The sequence below is a fragment of the Prunus avium genome, chromosome 5 (genome assembly GCF_965620075.1).
Source record: "Prunus avium chromosome 5, drPruAviu1.hap1.1, whole genome shotgun sequence".
In the NCBI taxonomy this organism is placed as follows: domain Eukaryota; kingdom Viridiplantae; phylum Streptophyta; class Magnoliopsida; order Rosales; family Rosaceae; genus Prunus; species Prunus avium.
This window is the reverse complement of record NC_142288.1, coordinates 25329231-25347606: the sequence shown is the minus strand read 5'-3', so window position 1 is coordinate 25347606 and position 18376 is coordinate 25329231. Positions and strand designations below refer to the sequence as shown.

At 37.7% G+C, this 18376-nt stretch overlaps 3 protein-coding genes across 8 annotated transcripts; 1 reads left to right on the top strand and 2 right to left on the bottom strand.

Moving 5' to 3' along the window:
• Window positions 1-759: 759 nt before the first annotated feature.
• On the top strand, window positions 760-1611 carry LOC110763094 (putative calcium-binding protein CML19). Its single transcript, XM_088253047.1, has one exon. The coding sequence runs from the start codon at window positions 867-869 to the stop codon at window positions 1287-1289; it is 423 nt and encodes a 140-aa protein (XP_088109173.1). The 5' UTR covers window positions 760-866; the 3' UTR covers window positions 1290-1611.
• A 1181-nt stretch (window positions 1612-2792) lies between these two features.
• On the bottom strand, window positions 2793-8548 carry LOC110763063 (oligomeric golgi complex subunit-like protein). 2 transcript variants are annotated; one of them, XM_021965805.2, is made up of 12 exons: window positions 7977-8543; window positions 7317-7523; window positions 6443-6779; window positions 5658-5819; window positions 5430-5529; window positions 5113-5328; window positions 4919-5027; window positions 4451-4651; window positions 4129-4233; window positions 3538-3663; window positions 3311-3445; window positions 2793-3085 (listed from the first exon to the last, which is right to left on the bottom strand). In XM_021965805.2, the coding sequence occupies exons 1-12, from the start codon at window positions 8430-8432 to the stop codon at window positions 2972-2974; spliced, it is 2268 nt and encodes a 755-aa protein (XP_021821497.1). In that variant the 5' UTR covers window positions 8433-8543; the 3' UTR covers window positions 2793-2971. The 2 variants fall into 2 exon arrangements, with proteins under 2 accessions (XP_021821497.1, XP_088109029.1); XM_088252903.1 differs by lacking the exons at window positions 2793-3085; window positions 3311-3445; window positions 3538-3663 and having other exon boundaries at window positions 4186-4323; window positions 7977-8548.
• Window positions 8549-8995: 447 nt separating this feature from the next.
• LOC110762964 (P-loop containing nucleoside triphosphate hydrolases superfamily protein) lies at window positions 8996-18376 on the bottom strand. Of its 5 annotated transcripts, none has more exons than XM_088252901.1 (28): window positions 18110-18376; window positions 17779-17974; window positions 17506-17627; window positions 17261-17377; window positions 16893-17039; window positions 16361-16732; window positions 16101-16258; window positions 15280-15401; window positions 15091-15182; window positions 14632-14875; window positions 14451-14514; window positions 13717-13862; window positions 13553-13623; window positions 13289-13462; window positions 12572-12643; window positions 12312-12413; window positions 12130-12219; window positions 11929-12004; window positions 11740-11826; window positions 11556-11653; window positions 11225-11404; window positions 10836-10958; window positions 10664-10747; window positions 10393-10577; window positions 10114-10252; window positions 9961-10020; window positions 9742-9846; window positions 8996-9628 (listed from the first exon to the last, which is right to left on the bottom strand). In XM_088252901.1, the coding sequence occupies exons 1-28, from the start codon at window positions 18203-18205 to the stop codon at window positions 9515-9517; spliced, it is 3636 nt and encodes a 1211-aa protein (XP_088109027.1). In that variant the 5' UTR covers window positions 18206-18376; the 3' UTR covers window positions 8996-9514. The 5 variants fall into 5 exon arrangements, with proteins under 5 accessions (XP_088109027.1, XP_088109028.1, XP_021821397.2 ...); XM_088252902.1 differs by having other exon boundaries at window positions 16370-16732; XM_021965705.2 differs by having other exon boundaries at window positions 11556-11625; window positions 11733-11826; window positions 18110-18375.

Below are 18376 nucleotides of genomic sequence, written 5' to 3'. Positions count from 1 at the left end.
TAGAAAAGTTATTTTTAAGAGTGATTCTATTAAGATAGTTTGAGCTCTTCAACATGTTCGGGTCACTCAGGAAGGTTTTATCCATGTCTGTCATACTACTAATGGAATGACTTCTTTACAGTTTGTATCATTTGTACTCTTTTTTCCGTTGATCTAATAAATTTCTATTACTTTTTATAAATACAAAAATTGTGAAAAAAATTTACTGAATCAACGGAGAAAATGAGGGTTCAAATTTGCATATCTTTTATCATTGGAAAGGAAAATATCACTGAACAAAATACAATCTAGACGTTTATAGGAGTGCATTCGAATCCGCATGTTACGTAATGTATTAATACACAATAATTTCCCATTATATAAGCGTGTGTACGACTCAGTACTAGTGTTGTATGTGAGACCTTACCCAATCAATAAGTGAGTGGCTAAAAAGTCAAAAGGAGGAAGATGTTGACCATCAAATAAGGTATTAGTCTCTTCTAGAACGTTGAACTTGTTCCATCTTCTTCCATGTAATCTGCTTTCTCCGTCTCTTCCCTTCTATTTTTCTTACGACATAAAAAATACATCACACATGACCTGTGAGCCACGTTATTCCCCCGTCTCTTCTCGTGTTTTCCTCCCTTTTTTGAATTCTTCATTTCATGCAGATGTCCAGAAAACTCACAGCACCTTCTACCCAGGATCATAGAACATGGGAAAGTCGGTTCCAAAACTTCAACACGGCCTCCAACTTCCAAGTCTATATATAAGGGCCCCATGCTTGTTATTGTTCCATTGCAATCAAACTAAGAGTTGGTTTTCTGTTAGGTTAAAGTATATATATAACTTGCTAATCCATTTTGCATTGTGTTTTGCGATTGTAAATGAAGAGCAACAGAGGATTTGCACGTGTGCTCAGCTACTTTGATGAAGATGGAGATGGAAAGATTTCGCCTTCGGAGCTGAAGCGGGGACTAGGCTTGGTGGGTGGAGAGTTATTGCAAAAGGAGGCAGAGGTTGCAGTGGAGTTGCTGGACTCAGATGGAGATGGCTTGCTGGGTTTGGAGGATCTTGTGTGTTTGATGGAAGGTGGGGAAGAAGAGGAGAGAGTGAAGGGATTAAGAGATGCTTTTCAAGTGTATGACGTGGAAGGATGTGGGTTCATTACACCCAAAAGCTTGAAGAGAATGCTTAGCAGATTAGGTGAATCCAAGTCAATTGATGAGTGCAAAGTGATGATCAATCAGTTTGATTTGAATGGGGATGGTGTGATCAGCTTTGAAGAATTCAGAATAATGATGCAGTGATCATATTGATCTTGCGGTTGCAGTGCTTGTGTATTCTGTATATACTAATTGGTTCATTCTTTTTATTTTTTTCTAGGTTTAAGTAGTTGAGATTTTCATCGATTGAGCTGTGCTATAATTATTTTGTGTATGTTAGAGTTTTCTACCTGGGAATTGTGATGTTATTTTTCAGAAGTGGTCAAATTTTAGGAGTGTTTTGATTTAGTTGTAGTTGCAAAATAAACTCCTTTACCGCATACATATTGAAGTCGTAGTGCTGTCGATTCCTGTTTGTAAAGAGAAAATATAAAAAAGCTTACAAAGAGGAAAATCCATTCGCATAGCCCCGAAAATCTGCTTATGAATAAAATTTTTGGGTTCGGTGAGTTGATAGTATATTAAGGAACACTACATTACAAAAATTCATTTGTTAAATCCGAAAATGCGAAAATTCATTTGGGAAACTCCAAAATGTGAAAAGACATTAGCATAACACCAAAAAAAGAAAATTCATTCACCCAACCCCAAAATCCAAAATTTATTCTTGAAATTCCGAACGCTGAATGTGAAAATTTTGAAACGAATCCGAAAGGCAAAATTCCACTCTTGCAATTCGGAAATGCGAAAACTCATTCATGAAACCCAAACAAGCGAATTCATTAACAAAACCGTAAAATGTGAAAAATACATTCACAAAGCCACAAAATAAAAATATTCATTAGCAGATCCTGAAGCGAAAATTCATTCACAAAGCCTTATGAATTTTTGCTTTTATGGGTTTAATGAACAGCAAATAGGAAACCTGAATTGACAAAATGTATTTGCAAAATCCCAATATGCGAAAATTCATTCACACAACCCCAAAATGCAGAAAATCATTATAGGGTTGTGGGCATATAACACCCCAAGAGCTTAAAGAGAATGCTTAGTAGATTAAGAGAATCCAGTCCCGTGATGAGTGCACTTTAGGCTTTTGCGATGAATTACAAAACTTCAAATTACCAAATTCATTCACACAACCCCAAGATGTAATTGTTTAACACACAAATTCACACTTTTGAGGTTCATATCATGAGGTGGAGTGTTTTGCATGTTTATAACACCCAAGAGCTTAAAGAGAATGCTTGGCAGATTAGGCGAATCCAGGTTATGAGTACAAAGGTTGCGGGTTTACTCCAATTCATACATTTATTTTGCACCTTATTTTGTCATTAAATCGAAACCTTGCAATATTTTGGTTGATGAGAGTGTCAGAAACCCACATTTAAAAATAGGGAGATTCACTATTATACCCAATATAAGAGCCCAAATTATAAAAAAACCCTATATGAAATGGACTTTAGAAATACATCGAAGTAATTTAATAATCAAAATTAAATTCAATTGGCCCAACTGTCATTTTTTGGGTTTTTTTTTGGGTTTGTTTATATAAATTAAATGGTGTAGAGTTTATCCATATTATTAGTGCTAAGAATAGGTATATGACTAAATATCTCTTAAAAATATTTTAAAAAGAGTCGGACAAAAGGAAAAAAAATTTAAGTCTTCCAATCATAGAAATGCAAAACGCACCAAGAACTAATGTTCAATAGCCAACTATTGCAGTAAAAATGCATTTCGCCATACTTACAAAAACATATGATTGGATTCTAAAAGGAAAAACGTAACATCTACAATCAGCTCAAGACCAAATGCTCAAAACTTTAGAAACTAATCTCACTTTGCCTCTCTGCAGGAGCAACGGATTGCCACAAGGAACGGAATGTCTCAATATTCGCAACATCAACACCAAGGGCTGCGAGATTACGGCCATACTCCTGACAATAATATATGCCAACATTAATCCTATTGCATCAAATCAATAATTTGCTACCCAGTTGCTTGAGATCCACCAACTCAGCAGCATAAATAAAATTAGTTTTACATCATAGGGTATAAACCAGTGTGACAAAAGAACATTAATATGCACTCACAGTGACACAACACAACACACAAATCTTGTCAAGGAAAATTTGAATGCAAATCTGTAGGCCAGTTCTTACCTGAATGTCAAGGAAAATTTGCATGGAAATCTTGTCAGTGTCCGAAACATTCTGATCTGAGACATCTGAACTTGCTCCGCCTCGTCTTTGTGCACCTTGCCTTATTCTCTGGAGTGAAGATGCCGTTCTCCTAGCCTGGCAACAATAGTTAGGAGTTAAGAGTTATGCAACTATGAATCCTAGAAGGTTATATATTTTAAGGTTCATCTCAGAATCTGGACACTTACCATACTGATGACATTATCAGCTGTCTCATAATAATGACCGGTAATCTCAGTTGCAGCACTAAGCAGCACCTCAAGCTTAGTATCACTTGTCAGATACTTTGTAGCTCGTTCTCCTTCCCAAAAAGCCTGGGAGTTGTTGGCAGATCAGTATAAAATTTATAATTTGGAGAAAATATTCTGAAGCTCAAAATATACTGCATATTTTACAGATTAATAGTCAATCTAAACCACTGTCAAATAGAGTGATGTTCCAGTTTTACCTAGTGCATTTAGCACAAGGTAAGATTGTTTTATAGTTTAAGAACCGATCTTATTTGAAGTAACGATAAAGGTTAGGACAGGGATCCAATTAATCATATTATTTTTCTCTTTTTCGGAAATTGTACCTTTATAACTAGGTAAATCAACATCATCACATTAAAACATGTGATTTAGTAGACAAATTAAAGATGTCTCCATGTCCTAAGGTTTGAATATTAGATGAATCTGACACCTCAATACACACCGACTGACACTTTACCCCACCTTATCTGAAAAACCCAGTTTTGCATCACAGTTCCCTAGAATATCGTTAGTCTAGCGACTGCATACCTTTAGGGGACGCACTACTGCTGCTACATAAGGTGAATGTCTGACAGGACGAGGTTTATTAGTCATCCTGTAAGTTGCAGTTATTCCCTTTAGCTGTTCCACGCCCTACATTGTTTATGAAGATAGCATCACAAGGCAGGTAACAGGAAATTGTGCAAATTAATTAAAGACCCAGAACAGAGCACTGGGATATACCTGTCACAAAAAATTAAATCCATCACATAATTTCACGTTTTGAGAGGGTACATGCGAACCCAAGGGGCCTGGTCTTATTGCATTGCATGATTAACCCAAAATATATTATTAATCAATCAGAGCTTACCTCGTTAGACTTTTTAACTAGTGCCTCTACAATTGTGTTGATAACTAGAGGTACTAAATCATTCAATAAGTTTCCTCCTTGTAAAATGCTCGGTTTTACAAGATCAAGAACATCAGCAGGACAAGAAGAAAGAAGCTTAAGTACATGCTCGAGGAAGTCTCCACAAACCCTCTTGTACAGAAAATCTATGTCATGAATAATCTGCAATGGCAACAACATATATCAGTTCATGGGTTAAAATTCTTTTTTTTTTCTTTTCAAATTAACTGATGTATATGGTTGAGATGTGGCAAGATCCAGCTACATTAGAGCATATGTGAAGTCTTTTTACAGGTTTATAGTCCGAGAAGACTTGTACTCTTATGTTTCCCTACCAGCTATGCATGGATTTAGTGCATTGAAGTCGTTAAAACCAATGGAGCAATTTATGGACATATCATATTAGTAGAATCAAGACATGAAGCATACATATATAAAGTCTTCAGGGACAGCTGAAATAGCCCATTCACGGCCAGGTATAGAGTCAGTACTACCCTTCTTACGAGCAGCCAGTCCAGATGACAACCAACTTGAGTATCTATGATACATTCACAAATACGTTGTCAGTAATAAAACAGGGGTATAGACTAGAACACAGTATCCAAGCTCTACTATAAACTGACCTTGAAAGAAGCTGCAATGACAAGCGAAGAAACTTGTCAGCACAAGAAAGAACAGCAACATCTTCTCTCCAACAGGATTCCAAGCACTCTAACAAAGTGACACTTTGTTTTAATGTTAAATCAGGAGAATTTCCTTGATCAGAATGTATGTTGTCAACAGGGACAAGACTAGCGGCCACAAGTACAGAATCTAGCGCCCCCGCAATTTCCTGAAACCTGAGGTAATTCTAGTAAACACTTCAAAGAGCAGTCCAAAACAAAAAAACCTCAATTCAAGTTCAATAAAAACAGCAACCACCAAGAGTTCTGCCAAGTACCTCAAAGAGAAATAAACCCCAAAGTTCCATTGCTTCATGAACTCAATATAAACAGCTTCTGCTCGAAATTTGCAAACAGCTGATCTGGACGGACAGTAGCCTTGCATGACAATACAATGTTATATGCACTTAGAACCAGACCATCACTGAGTATCGATTCAAAATTGGATAAGCTATGCCAAATTTTTAGAACTTCAAAAATATAACGGAGGGAATACTATTCTCTACCTTCGAGATGAGCCAAGAAGTCTAGGCTAGATTTGTAATTTTTCAAGAATTCTGTTGGTCTTCCAGGAGAAAAAGCACCGGGTTTTCCCTTTTTGATTGCTGAGAGAACCTCTTTGAGGATTGAATTTGCCAAGAAGTCAAACACATGCAAACCAGAATTTTCTGGGAAAGAAAACCCCATAAAAACTGTTAGTTGACTTTTCCATGTCAAATATTAAAAACTATAATTTGACCTTCTTCATGTTACCATGGATTGATTATCAATGAGCGCTACATCAATACACATGCTTTATCTATAAAACTAGGGTGCATCTGACCCTGAAGAAACACATAAAATGAAGCAATGAAGTTGAAGAAAGACAAAGGAAATGAAAATACTATGAAAAAGTAGACAAAATATGGTGCATTTTTGTAACATGATGACCAAAGGAGTCGCAATTGATTTTGGGCTACATGGACACACCTGCTTTATCCATAAACATATACAAATGAAACAATGATGTTGAACAAGATCGTAGACAAATGAGTTATAGATAATAGTAATGAAAGATGACTGTTTTTCATAAAATGATCACTGCAAAGGAGAGGTAATTGAGTTTGCGACACTAAAACAACCAGGAGAAGATCCACAGAACATAGTTTGAGGTAAGAAAGGCCAAAGATAAAACTTTAAGGCCCAAAATAAGTTAAATGACACACTATTTCTGTAGAAACCCAACTTTAGTATAAAGCTCTCTTAAGTTGATGGGAGTGAAATAGCAAATATATAAGGAAGATGGTAATACCTTCAAAAGAAATTTCCAACAAAAATTTGCAGTTGTTATCAATACATAGCTTGATTTGCTGATAATCATTCTCAAGGTCATCTCCAGAGGGCGTTGTAGCTGCCAATGATGTCCTATTTGGAATAATGTTTTGTATCAATGGAGTCACTATAGTTGTGCGAAAAAGTTCTTCTGCACTCCTTGTGTTATCAATGGCAGCATATGCGCGTAAGCAATTGTAAATTGCATTTGCATCTCGATGTTCCAGCCCATCTACAAAGCAATGTCCCAGGCTGGCATCTAATAACAGGCTTGCACTCTGAATCCGCTTCTCCATGTTTTCAATGAAGGGCAGGCTCTGTATTGACATAATAGCGAAGATAGATGAGCACAAAATGTCCAAGTCCCTAATACAATATTTTAACGCTCACTGATTATTTACCACATTCACTGGGTAAATATTAGATTTTTATTATGATAAATAAACAAGAATTCCATACGAGGACCAACCAACAATTAATGCAGCTAAGGCGGGAGGAATACGAGATCCAGGGCAAGGAATTTTTAACTTTCCAATCATTAAATCTGAACAAAATTAAATTGCAAACCTAGACTCACCATTTTGCATGTCACCTATATAAAAATATGAAATATTTTAGCAGCAGAACTCCATTCCCTTAAAACATAATTTATTCTTCAGCATCTTTCCCAAGCCTCATTCAAGGAGGGAAAGAAAAAAAAAAATCTTTAACCTTTCAGCATTGCTTGACAACCAACAACCACAAAATCGACAAGTTTGAATTGAATTTCAGCTCAAATGTAAAGAGAAGCTGCAGCTAATGATATTCAAAATTGGATGTAATAAAAACTGATTGCAAGAGAGAGCAAAAGCAACCTGAGCATGAGCAATATAGAACTTCAGCCGATTCATCTCACTGGCGATTCTCTCTAACAGCATGCTTTGAGTATCTCTGAGATTTGTTCCATTCTCGACATGTTGTAAGGAAGTCCCGTTGGTAATAAAATTCTTCTCTGCCAAATTTACATCTCCGTTCAACCAATCAGCAGGCACACTGGGCAGTTCCTGTATTAGTTTTTCAACCTGCATTCAATAACATTTATACTATGAATAGTTGCTATTACAAGATAAGTACGAGAATGGATGGGAACTAAGATCAACACAACATTGTGGCTAATCCAGGTTAGGTTTCCACTCTGTTCATATTATCTTCTTTCCAGAAGCTCTCAAATCAGGAAACCCAGACAAGGTCATTGAATAAGTTTTCATATCCAAAAAGAAATCAACTAATATGAGTCATTCATTATACAAACTCAAACTAAATTCTGAATTCCGAAAGCCATCACATTCCACAACGAAAGAAAAATAATAATAATGTTCTTTACAGTCCCAATCTTTTTCGACAGATTTGGTCAGTGGAATTAGAAATTGCAATCCAATTCCAATAATAATAAATCAACCAAGCAATGAAACCAACACTAAGTCCTCCAATCTCCCTAAATTAGCAAACCAAAGCTAAAATCAAACTGGCATTACCTTAGAGACGACATGAAACGTGTCGAGCAGAAGCTCTAAGACCTCCCTGGCCTCGTTGGCCTCTGATCTCTGCTTCAAGCCGTTGGTCAAGGCGACGAGCGAGTTCTGGACGGAGCCTCTGAACTGCTCGATCTTCTCCCTGAGCTCGACGAGCGGGGCGCGCATGCGGACGACAGCGGAGTCGACGTCGACAAGCTTGGTGCTGAGGTTGACGAAGTCAGCATAGTCGCGGTTGATGAGGTCGATGAGCTCGTGGTTGAGGGAAGCCAAGTAGGACTGGAGCTCGGACCGGAGCGTGTCAAATGGGACGAAGGTTCGGAGGTCCGATATGTACGATTCGGAGTCGAACTCCGGGGAGAGGAAGAGCGCGGGCTTGAACCAGAGAGGGTGGGAGTCAAGTGGGTCGGAGAAGAAGTCCGTGGCGGTTCTGTGCGGTGCTGGGATTGGATCCGCCATGTGGGAGGAGGTTACGTGTCTTCAGATCAGACAACAGGGATGTTGGAGGTTGAAGACGAGTAACTGCTGGTCACTGCGGATCTGGGGTTTCCTTATTTTTACTTGGGCTTTATTTATACGTTACGGACTGTTAATGGCGAACTAACATCTTTCTTTTTCTTTTCTTTTTCTTTTTGTGTTGAAATCTTAATGACAGAGTAAAAACGTAGGCCCAAGTACACCAAACACAAGATGGGCCCAGAGAACATTTGCTTCCTTTTTAGGTGGATTCGAACACCACCCAAGAATTGTCTCTGGACACTCAAATTCTTGTGAAAAAAAGGGGGATTTGAATTCGGATATAATAAGGCAAACACACTGCATTGGCCCCCAACCACATCTGCCAATTCTTAACATTAGCTGTCGTGTCAAGAGGGAATTCTTGGGTGTTTAGGGATAACCCTTTGTGTCATCTTGATAAATTACTTACAAAATTCAACATTCATCATCATATGAACATGTTGTAATTAAAAATACGTAAGGAAATGTTTGAAGGGAGGAAATGAAGGATAATAAAACAAATGTGAGACCAGAAAATCTGCTGAGCCAGCATCTATTATACATTTGATACTTCAAAAAAAATCACTTAATAGTGAATTGTTACTGAAAAATGACTTATTGTTCAATTCCGACGAGCGCAATAAAACAATGACTATATGCACATATGGCCATTCCGTCTCTGGCTTTTGTTTTTCACTCTATGATCACCACAGTAATTTTTTGATTTAACAGGCACCGTTCTTTGTGCAGACAAAAGAGGATGATGGGAAACAAAACACAAGCAGTGGAAGCCAAGCCACTTCTCCTTTTGGAAGGCTTCACTTCCCCTGTATCCGCCACCATCAAACTAAAGGATAAGGGAAAAAAAACAGCTTTGATAAACTGAATTTCATTTTACAGACAAAATGATTCTCCAGAAAGCCTAAACTAAGATGTGGGCAAAATTACTTCGGGCTCCAGGAGAACTGTAGATGATTATAGGAGCGAAAATTTCGAAGAAAAAAAATGATTTAAAAAAAACCCCTTTTGTACAAAGGATGCCTTCACATGAAGTAGCTAAGGGCCTTCTTTCTTCTAGAACCCCCTTCGCCATATAGTTCGTTCCATTGTAAAAGCTCAGTCATGTTGACGGACTCCGATGAAACACTAGCACATACCTATTTCCAGATAACAAGTTCAAAAATTTAAAGCCGCAATAATGAGAGAGGGAGAGAGAGAGAGAGAGAGGACTGAAAGAAGGCATGCTAATGGAATTCGATATGCGCTTTACCCGCTCATGAGCATCTTTGAAGTCATCCATGTTCAAAGACCGTATATCAGCACTGCCACTCAAAGCTGGAGCAGGTTTACCTTCTGCCACAGCTACAGCATGCTCCTGTCACCAGTGGAACATATGAGATCAAAAAATCAACAGGCACAACTTGATTAAGTACCACGTTTGCTCTAATGATTTTAAAACACAAAAAAAACCCAAGGAAAAAAGATCAACCTTTTTTTCCTTCTCCAAAATCTCTTTGATTGGACGATGTGCAGCAGTTACACAAAGATTCTGCAATATAACAACAATTATTGATACGGATACTCAAATATACCCAATAAAGAAACAAAAAACTACCAAGAAAAACAGTATCACATTTATTACCTTAAGGTCACTTCCAGAATATCCATCTGTCATGCTCGCAATTGCATCAAAGTCAATACTGGGAGATAAGTCCTCTTTTGCTAGTATGACTTTTAATATCTTTGCTCTATTTGGAGCATCTGGCAAATTTACCATCAACCTGCAGAAGAAGACTCATTATAAATAAAGACACCATGTAGTAAAAGGGTAGCAGATGTGTGGGTTGAAGTGTAAACACAGGTGTCGGAATAGGTACTTGTATACATGAAACTATTGTTCCAATTAGGACGTGATGTTTACCTGCGCGGCAACCTTCGAATGACGGCCTCATCAAGGTCAAAAGGCCTATTTGTCGCTGCCAGTACTAGAACTCGTTCTGCTTCTTTTGTTCGTAAACCATCCCAATTTACCATAAATTCATTTTTCATCTTACGCATTGCCTCATGCTCCCCTGGATTTTCCCGCCGTCCCAACATGCTGTCAACCTATTACAAGCACCAACAATGAGAGCATAAGTTTAAAACAATAACACAAAATAAATATTATTGTTTAAGGGATAAAAGAACCTTACTTCATCAACAAATACAACACTAGGGGCAATTTTACTAGCTAGCGAGAAAACAGCTTTCACATACTTCTCACCTTCGCCAAACCACTGCACCAAAGAAGATAAAATGATTTACAATTGTGAAGTGAAATCCCTTATGAGATTATACTATAGCCAAACTATCCAAAATGCCAACCTTAGATGTGATACTTGACATGGATATGTTGATGAAGTTTGCACCAGCTTCTGTAGCCACAGCCTTCGCAAGCATTGTCTTACCTGTTCCAGGGGGCCCAAATAACAGGATGCCTTTGCAAGGCTGCACACAGAAGACATATAAAAATGATCTACACTCACCATCAGATGCTTAAAATACTCAAATCTAAACATGTATCAACCTAGTACTGAAAAATAAACAAGTTCATAGATGACAACCTGCATCTCAGGCACAGTAAAACAACGCACTATCAGAAGTAATTCATATAAACAACAATATTAAATTTCACATGCATATACAAGCCGTACAATTTTAAAGCAATTAAGTAAAGAATCATATTTTCTCCGAATACAGATAAAGCTTTAAACCTTGGTTAATTGCCCCTTGCAGAAAAGCTCCGGCCTTTGTAATGGAAGCATCACCAATTCCTTCAATGTATCCTTCACATTCTCAAGGGCTCCAATATCATCAAACGTAACTCCAATGTCACTAGGAGGAATAACATCAGCCAAAAGCCTTTTCTCAAATTCATTTTCAGTTACAACATCCTGATTTCAACCCAAAAAAATCACTGTTAAGATTAACATAGAATACCTTGTAAGGAAAAACGAAGAGTTATTTCAAATCTTGGAATAATTCCACTCAGGACAAAAAAGGATGCTTATAAAAGTTATTGGAAACAAAAATCCAGCTAACCACCTTAAGTGACTTCTTCAAGCTCTTTGTTTCATTCTGGATAGCCTGTAAAATTTCAAGTCCGTGCTGGATGCTGCCAGAATTGCAACATGGCATTACAACTGTGTAATATCCATCCAATAACTGATATTTCAGCTAACAATTATTCATGAAGATGGCAAGAAATGAGCTGTCAATTACCTCTCACCGGACAAAACAACTTTTTCTTGTGGATCAGCTTCAGGATTCTGCATTAAATGATGGCTTAAAGCCCATCCAACTACCTTCTCTGAACCTGAAACAGATGAAACAAAACATAAGTTACAAAATATAGCAGAAACAAAACAAAACCATAAGCAACTATCGATGTCTTTGATATATCAGAAATGGCGCATACTTTCATTTGTAAGTGTTTGATCCTTGATGCATAGAGTCTCAAGTCCTTCACATTCAATTCCACATCGACCGAGAACCTAGAGATGAGATAGTGCACCATGATTATCATCTTTATAACTCACCAGCTGTAACCATACACTTCCATGACAAAAAGGAAATAGAAATCAAGACAGCCTGAAACCCCAAAAAGAAAAAAGCTTACAGTGCGCAAGAGATTCAGGTTTCCCTTCATTTTAAGGGTTTCAGCATCTCGATCCAGTTGTTGCTTCCATGAGACAAGAAGTGCTTCATCCTGCAATGGTTAAGCTTTCATAGCATGTTAAGGAAAGCCGCGCCAAAGGAAGAAAAAAATACCCATATTCAACAGGAACCCAATATACAAACCTGCGGCATATGAATGGTTACTTTGTTAGGAAAGAGTTTGGTCAGAAGTTTTGTTGCCTTGGGAACCTCTTTCCCTCTCTCATGTAGTCTTCCAAAACTATCCTGAAACCAGGAAGAATCCATGCTCAGAATAACAAAAGGGCTCCATCCAGACTTCGCGTAATTTTAAGACAGATAACTAAACTAAGCCGTTATGCAAAAGGTTAAAAGAAACATCAAACACATAAGCAAAAGCACATGTTTGTTTATATAAACATTACCGGGAAAGCCAAATCAAGAAGAGCAGTTTGATTGCTGCCAAACTTTGTGAAAAGCAGACCACCAGGGTGTGACTGCAAGAGAAAGGAGGAGAACATTTAAGATAAACCGTAATCTTTTTCAAGGCCGTCTAATCCAAGGGTGGAGTTCAAAAAGGAAGCAAAATAAACATTCAATTTCAAGCAAATCTTACAGCCTCCCCCCGCTTTCTAGTGATTTAACTGCCACAAGTTTTTACCACCTAATCCATATTGCACGGTTACACACCTAATGCTATTAAGTTGATATATACATTGTTAACATTAGTGTTTCTTTAAATTCAATATTGGCTCAAAGTATTGAGCATCGGCCGGACAACAATACCTAGAGCAGAAAGAAATGCTAGCAAGATATACTTTTGATTTCATTGTCTAAAACATAGGTAAGGATGGTTTTATACATCAAAAAGAAAATTTCTGTCCAATCATTTAACAAAGATAATAAACCATACTGTTCGTATGGACTTACTCTCTTTTACATGATAATAAACCAGATCATGTATCTTCGGTGCATACATGCATATAATTGATGATATAGCATTGATACATAGGTTTATACATTTCAAATTCTATTGCAATTTCCATTTGTTCATTTAAAGTTGAAAGTTCTTAAAAGATCACATAGCTAATTCCTCATATCATGTATAAGATTGAAGAACAAATTGCTAAAACATATATTACCTTCTCCTTACGATTGTCAGTATGAGTATGAGAACCAATGACAACCACATTATCTGGAAGCTTATCAAGTCTGGCTCTGAATGTGGAAAATGAATCTGAATTTCCTACAAGGGACTTCTCGGCATCTTTCATGAACAAAATGAAAGGAGAACTCCTGCTCTCACCATGTACAGCCTTCGGAAAAAACGTAAATAAATTCATAAGGAGATAATAAAATTAAACCAAAAGTAAAAATAAATCAGTCTATGATGGAAGATATGGCACCTCAAACAATGTGTTGATAAGTAACTTGTCCAAATCTTCCGCACCAGTGTTTTCCAGTCGAAGATCAGAGACTAAAGAGAGAGAGAGTAAGAAAAGTTTTACATATGCATAGACCTAAAGAAGAAAAGAAAACAAAAAACAAAAGTACAAGTCTGAATTCATACCATTGCAGAAAAATCCATTTCCTTTGCATAGACCCCCAAGATCAACACCATCAGGTATTGGTTTATCAAACCTTATGCCAACTTTTGACAGAGGATTGTCCTCAAAAAGCAGTACAACCTCTCCCCGGGTTCCGCTTGCTGGGCCCCTGTATATCACGCAACATAGCATATATACCAGCATCAGTGCAATAATACAACACTATACATGGACCACATTGTAGATTATAGGAGCGGCCAAAGTTCACAGTTTCGTAACATGATACAATATTACACTCGGTTGTACTTAATTAAGTCAAGAAAATGTAAGTGGCAAATTCATACACGTACATTGAGAAGAAACTATAGTATCAGTATATAATACACTTCAATAATACTACTGGTAAATATTCCAAGAATTATTAACTAATTGATATAGGGAATACCATTATTCCAAGGAACCAAACACAAAATTCAATCTATGCTACAAATTTATGTACCTCCTACTGTAAAGAAACAACAGGATATGGATCAAGCCGTTTCAAAATTGCTAGGAACATATCATACAATTAAACAACTGGTAGATAAATGTAGTCCTAAACAATATTATGTGATATACAGTTCAAACTCACACATTACACCAGTATAGTAGGAAATTTCTATATGCATAAATCAAGTTCAATTCAAAACCACATATTTTCAAAAGACAAATAGTATCAACAACAGAAGCATTCCACTAGTGTTTATAACTATTGTACCGGGAAGAAGATGCTGCGGTATACAAGGCACCGGAAGATGACCCAATAAATTTTACTCTGTTACCTGCATATTGTAGTTTTTAATAATCATGTCAAGTTACATATATAACTATAAAAATGAAAAAGGCAGAAACTTTTAGACTGGGAGAGAGCAGCAGAAAGATATCTGCAAAGTGCAAACCTATTTTAAACAAGAAATTCTTCGATGTCCCTGAGGAAGAGGGGATGGTGTCAATCTCCATCTTTGGTTGGGACTCCAGGCCATTCAAAGGTGCATTTGAAGGGCTCGGTGCCTCTGTTTCAGAAGCTGATGGATCTGTGTTTTTAGCCACATCTGTGGGTGCGGGGCTTTGTTTGGTCAAGCTGCAGAGCTTTTCTGCATTAAATCCATCCTTCAGCAGCTCAGCTTCCTTTGATGATAAACCCTATAGAACATTTTTTATTGGTAATTCCCTCTAATTAGCTCTGGTAAGCTATAATTATAGACAGAAGTACAAAAGGAATATTGATAATGATACTAAAGCAAAATATTATAATTTTACTCAGTGGAACAGAATGAGAATGATTATATCCCAAGAATAAGGAAGTATACTAGAAGTGAGTACTTAAGCAAATGCTAAGAAGGTGCCGTTTAGCTTACACCCAAAAATGAGTGGCTATCAAATATGAGCAACTTAGCCCCAAAATATTGTGCAAGGGCCTTTGCCAGCATTTCCTGATATATCTCTGACCCTGCAAAAGCATTCAGAAACAATAATTTTCAGTTCCGAGAAAAAAAACCAAATATCATAAATGGGTTATTTTAGAATGAACACGGCAATATCCATACCTGCAGGACCAGATAGCAAAATGCGAGGGTTCACAGTAGTAAGCTCTGAGGTATACTTCACATGTTCCTTATGTTTCAAATGTATAAATGAAGCTGCAATCAGCACATTCTTCGTATTCTCACTGAAATCAGCAAAAATATGAACTCCATAAATTACTGCTGCATATTTTAATTAACAATCACACAGGGTAGAAATCAGTCGTAAAAGAAACGGCATACTAAAATAACAACTACAGCACTCAGCAGTATCAATTTCATAATCACCACATCACTAACAAGAAACATACATACTGAAGCAAATATGCATCAAATAAAAGCATGAATAAAGAGTGGACAAAACTAATGACATGACATCACACTTTGCAGCTTCAACCAAAACAAACTTGACTAAGGTCCACCTAACCCCAAATTTCCTTCTTCATAAGTCAATCTAAAGGCACATTCCTACAAATTTCTTTGACGACAAATTTCAACATTATATGTCACTAGATTACTACAGAAAACTTAAGAACAGAAAGCAAAGTACAGCAAAGAGAGAATGCAGATCATGAATATGGAATCACATATCCATATCTAAACTATAGATGCAAAGATACGTGGGGCTGCAGATCCAACCGATGACAAATATATAATATTTATTTTTAGAAGAACAAGAATATGATTAATCTGCTTCACTAGACTACTTGTTGCATGATGGTCAACAAAGAATATACTGTATAGCTCAAATTAAAAATAAAGTTGGTGAATAAAGCATAAATTAGATGACTATTTCTAATTAACATATTGAAAACTGTCTTATTACCAAATAAAATCAAGAATACCTCAAATAGTATGGGAAGTTATCAAAGGAAACATCTATGCTTTTTCCATCGAGAATGCCTGCATGAATGCCTTCTTTAAATACAGCACACCGAAGAGACATGCCTGACGTTGATGCTGACTGCGAATCCCTCGTCCACTCGTTTCTTTCTTCCAATACCTGTTTACAGATACCTTTGCTCAATTTTAGTTTACAACTAGGTGATCGAGCTAACATCCTCAATAAAGGCCTTAGCAAATCATTCATCCCAGAGAGTTTTACATTGCCTGCCTCTATGCCAGAATCGTGGTTGGAGTCCAGAGTAAGATTCTTGTCTATTGCTCCAATATCTTCAGCTTTGTCAGCCGCTCTGTTCGGAGTCGAGCTGCTTTCCAGGCCATCGAGCTCAACTTCGGTACCATCTTGAACAACAGACTGAGCTGGTACATCAGCACCTGGGTGAACTTTGCTGGTGGTCTGAGCTGCAGGCTTCCATCGTGATAGTTCCGGCCTCAGACTAAGAGAAGCCAGTATGGAAGCCCCAGCCACAGCTGAAGGATCTCCTGCCCTCCTTTCCATGTGCATAAATTTTCCAATACCACTTTGAACCTCTGAACTCTTAACTGCAGCCTCAGTCAGAAGTAGTTGAAAAATCTATTGATACAAGTTAAGGAAATTATCCATAAAGACACAAAAACACGTATAGGCCTAGACAGTTACACAAGTGACTGAAAGTGATACAGGGACTATCCAGATATTAAGACTGGAATATCAGAATAGAGAAGTAGAGAAGTAAACCACCGAGGAAGGATACATAAGCATGGTTGCCCAGTGAACCAAAGACCACTTCATCACCTGGGTTAAGCACACAGCTGTTGCCTTTCTTGACATTTGTCCCGTTTACCTGCACTGATCCCTTGCTTCCCATACTTTCTAGAACAGCTACAGCACCGCCCTCACGCTGATCATGTCCAGAAACAATGAGTGGTCATACTGCATGTACATATTTTAATGAAACCAGAAAATGAAAACCAGTGACTACCCAAGTAGGTCACTACAGCTCTCAGTTCCACTGAGAAGCCCTGATCATAACCTAGTGATGTATGAAAGTTGCTGCATGCCTCTGCGCACATTAGTGTTATAAATTACGAAAAAAATGTTAATGGGACTCTCAAAGAATACCTGTGTGCGCTTGATCTTGCAAAGGACCCCACTAATGGTCTGGTCCTTCAAAGAAAAACTGCACTGTCTGTTTGCACCAATTGTGAAATTCATTGTGCAAATACCAATATTTATGTTCTGCAGTTAAAAAAAAAGGATAAATAAACGTCAAATACAGAGCCAAAGCAAAACACTAAAAAGAGTAGTCCAGTTCAAAATCACAAAACAGGTTCTAATTCAACATTTGTAAGATAAGCACGAAATACCTGTCCAGACTGTGACAAAAGCTTGCACCAAGGTGTCGATGTCTCGAAACTAGGACTCTGCTTCTGATAAAAACTCCAGGACGAAAATGCGCTCCTCGGCTTTTCCACCACAGGCGTAGACCCTTCATAAACCACCAAACCAACATTTCCAATTTTTCAAATTTCAATGAAACCCATACCCCATAAACACAAATTGAGGCAAAACAGAAGCTAAAGAACAAAATTCAAACATTACAGAGACAGAAATGAATCGTCGGAGTGCCAAGACCCTACCTTCGGCGATCGGCGGCGTGACCGAGACAGCTTGCGTAGCAGCGTCGGTCTTCCCAGAAGTTACGCCGTCTCCGGCGGCCGGAACATTGGCGAGACCACATTCTCCGGGATCGGCTGCCGCCGTAGGAGGCGTACAGAGCTCCTTCGAATTATCCACCTCCGGCGTCACTTTCTCTGAAGCACCGCCATTTTCGACCTGCGAAATCATCCCAAATCAAAACCCTAAATCTCACAATTCACGACCCCCAAAAACCCAATCTTTGACCCTCCCGAAAAAACCAAACAAATGAAAAGAAGAAAAACAATCCGATTTTTCTATGCCAACAAAAACCTTATGTCGTTTTGGTGACGGAGGCCTGTCCTCGGAAGACGACGATCGTTTGCTGTTATTTCCAGAGAGAGATCCACTTCGCCTCGTTGAAACCATGGCTCTCTCTCTTCGTTTCCTTTCTTTTTCTTTTTCTCTGCTAGAAATGCTATAAAGAGAGAGAGAGAGAAAGGGAGAGATTTAATTATTTTTATGGTCTTGTTTTGTACATTTATAGTTTTTGTTTTTCAAAAGTGATAAAATATTATTTTCTTTTCTTTCTTTGTGTTC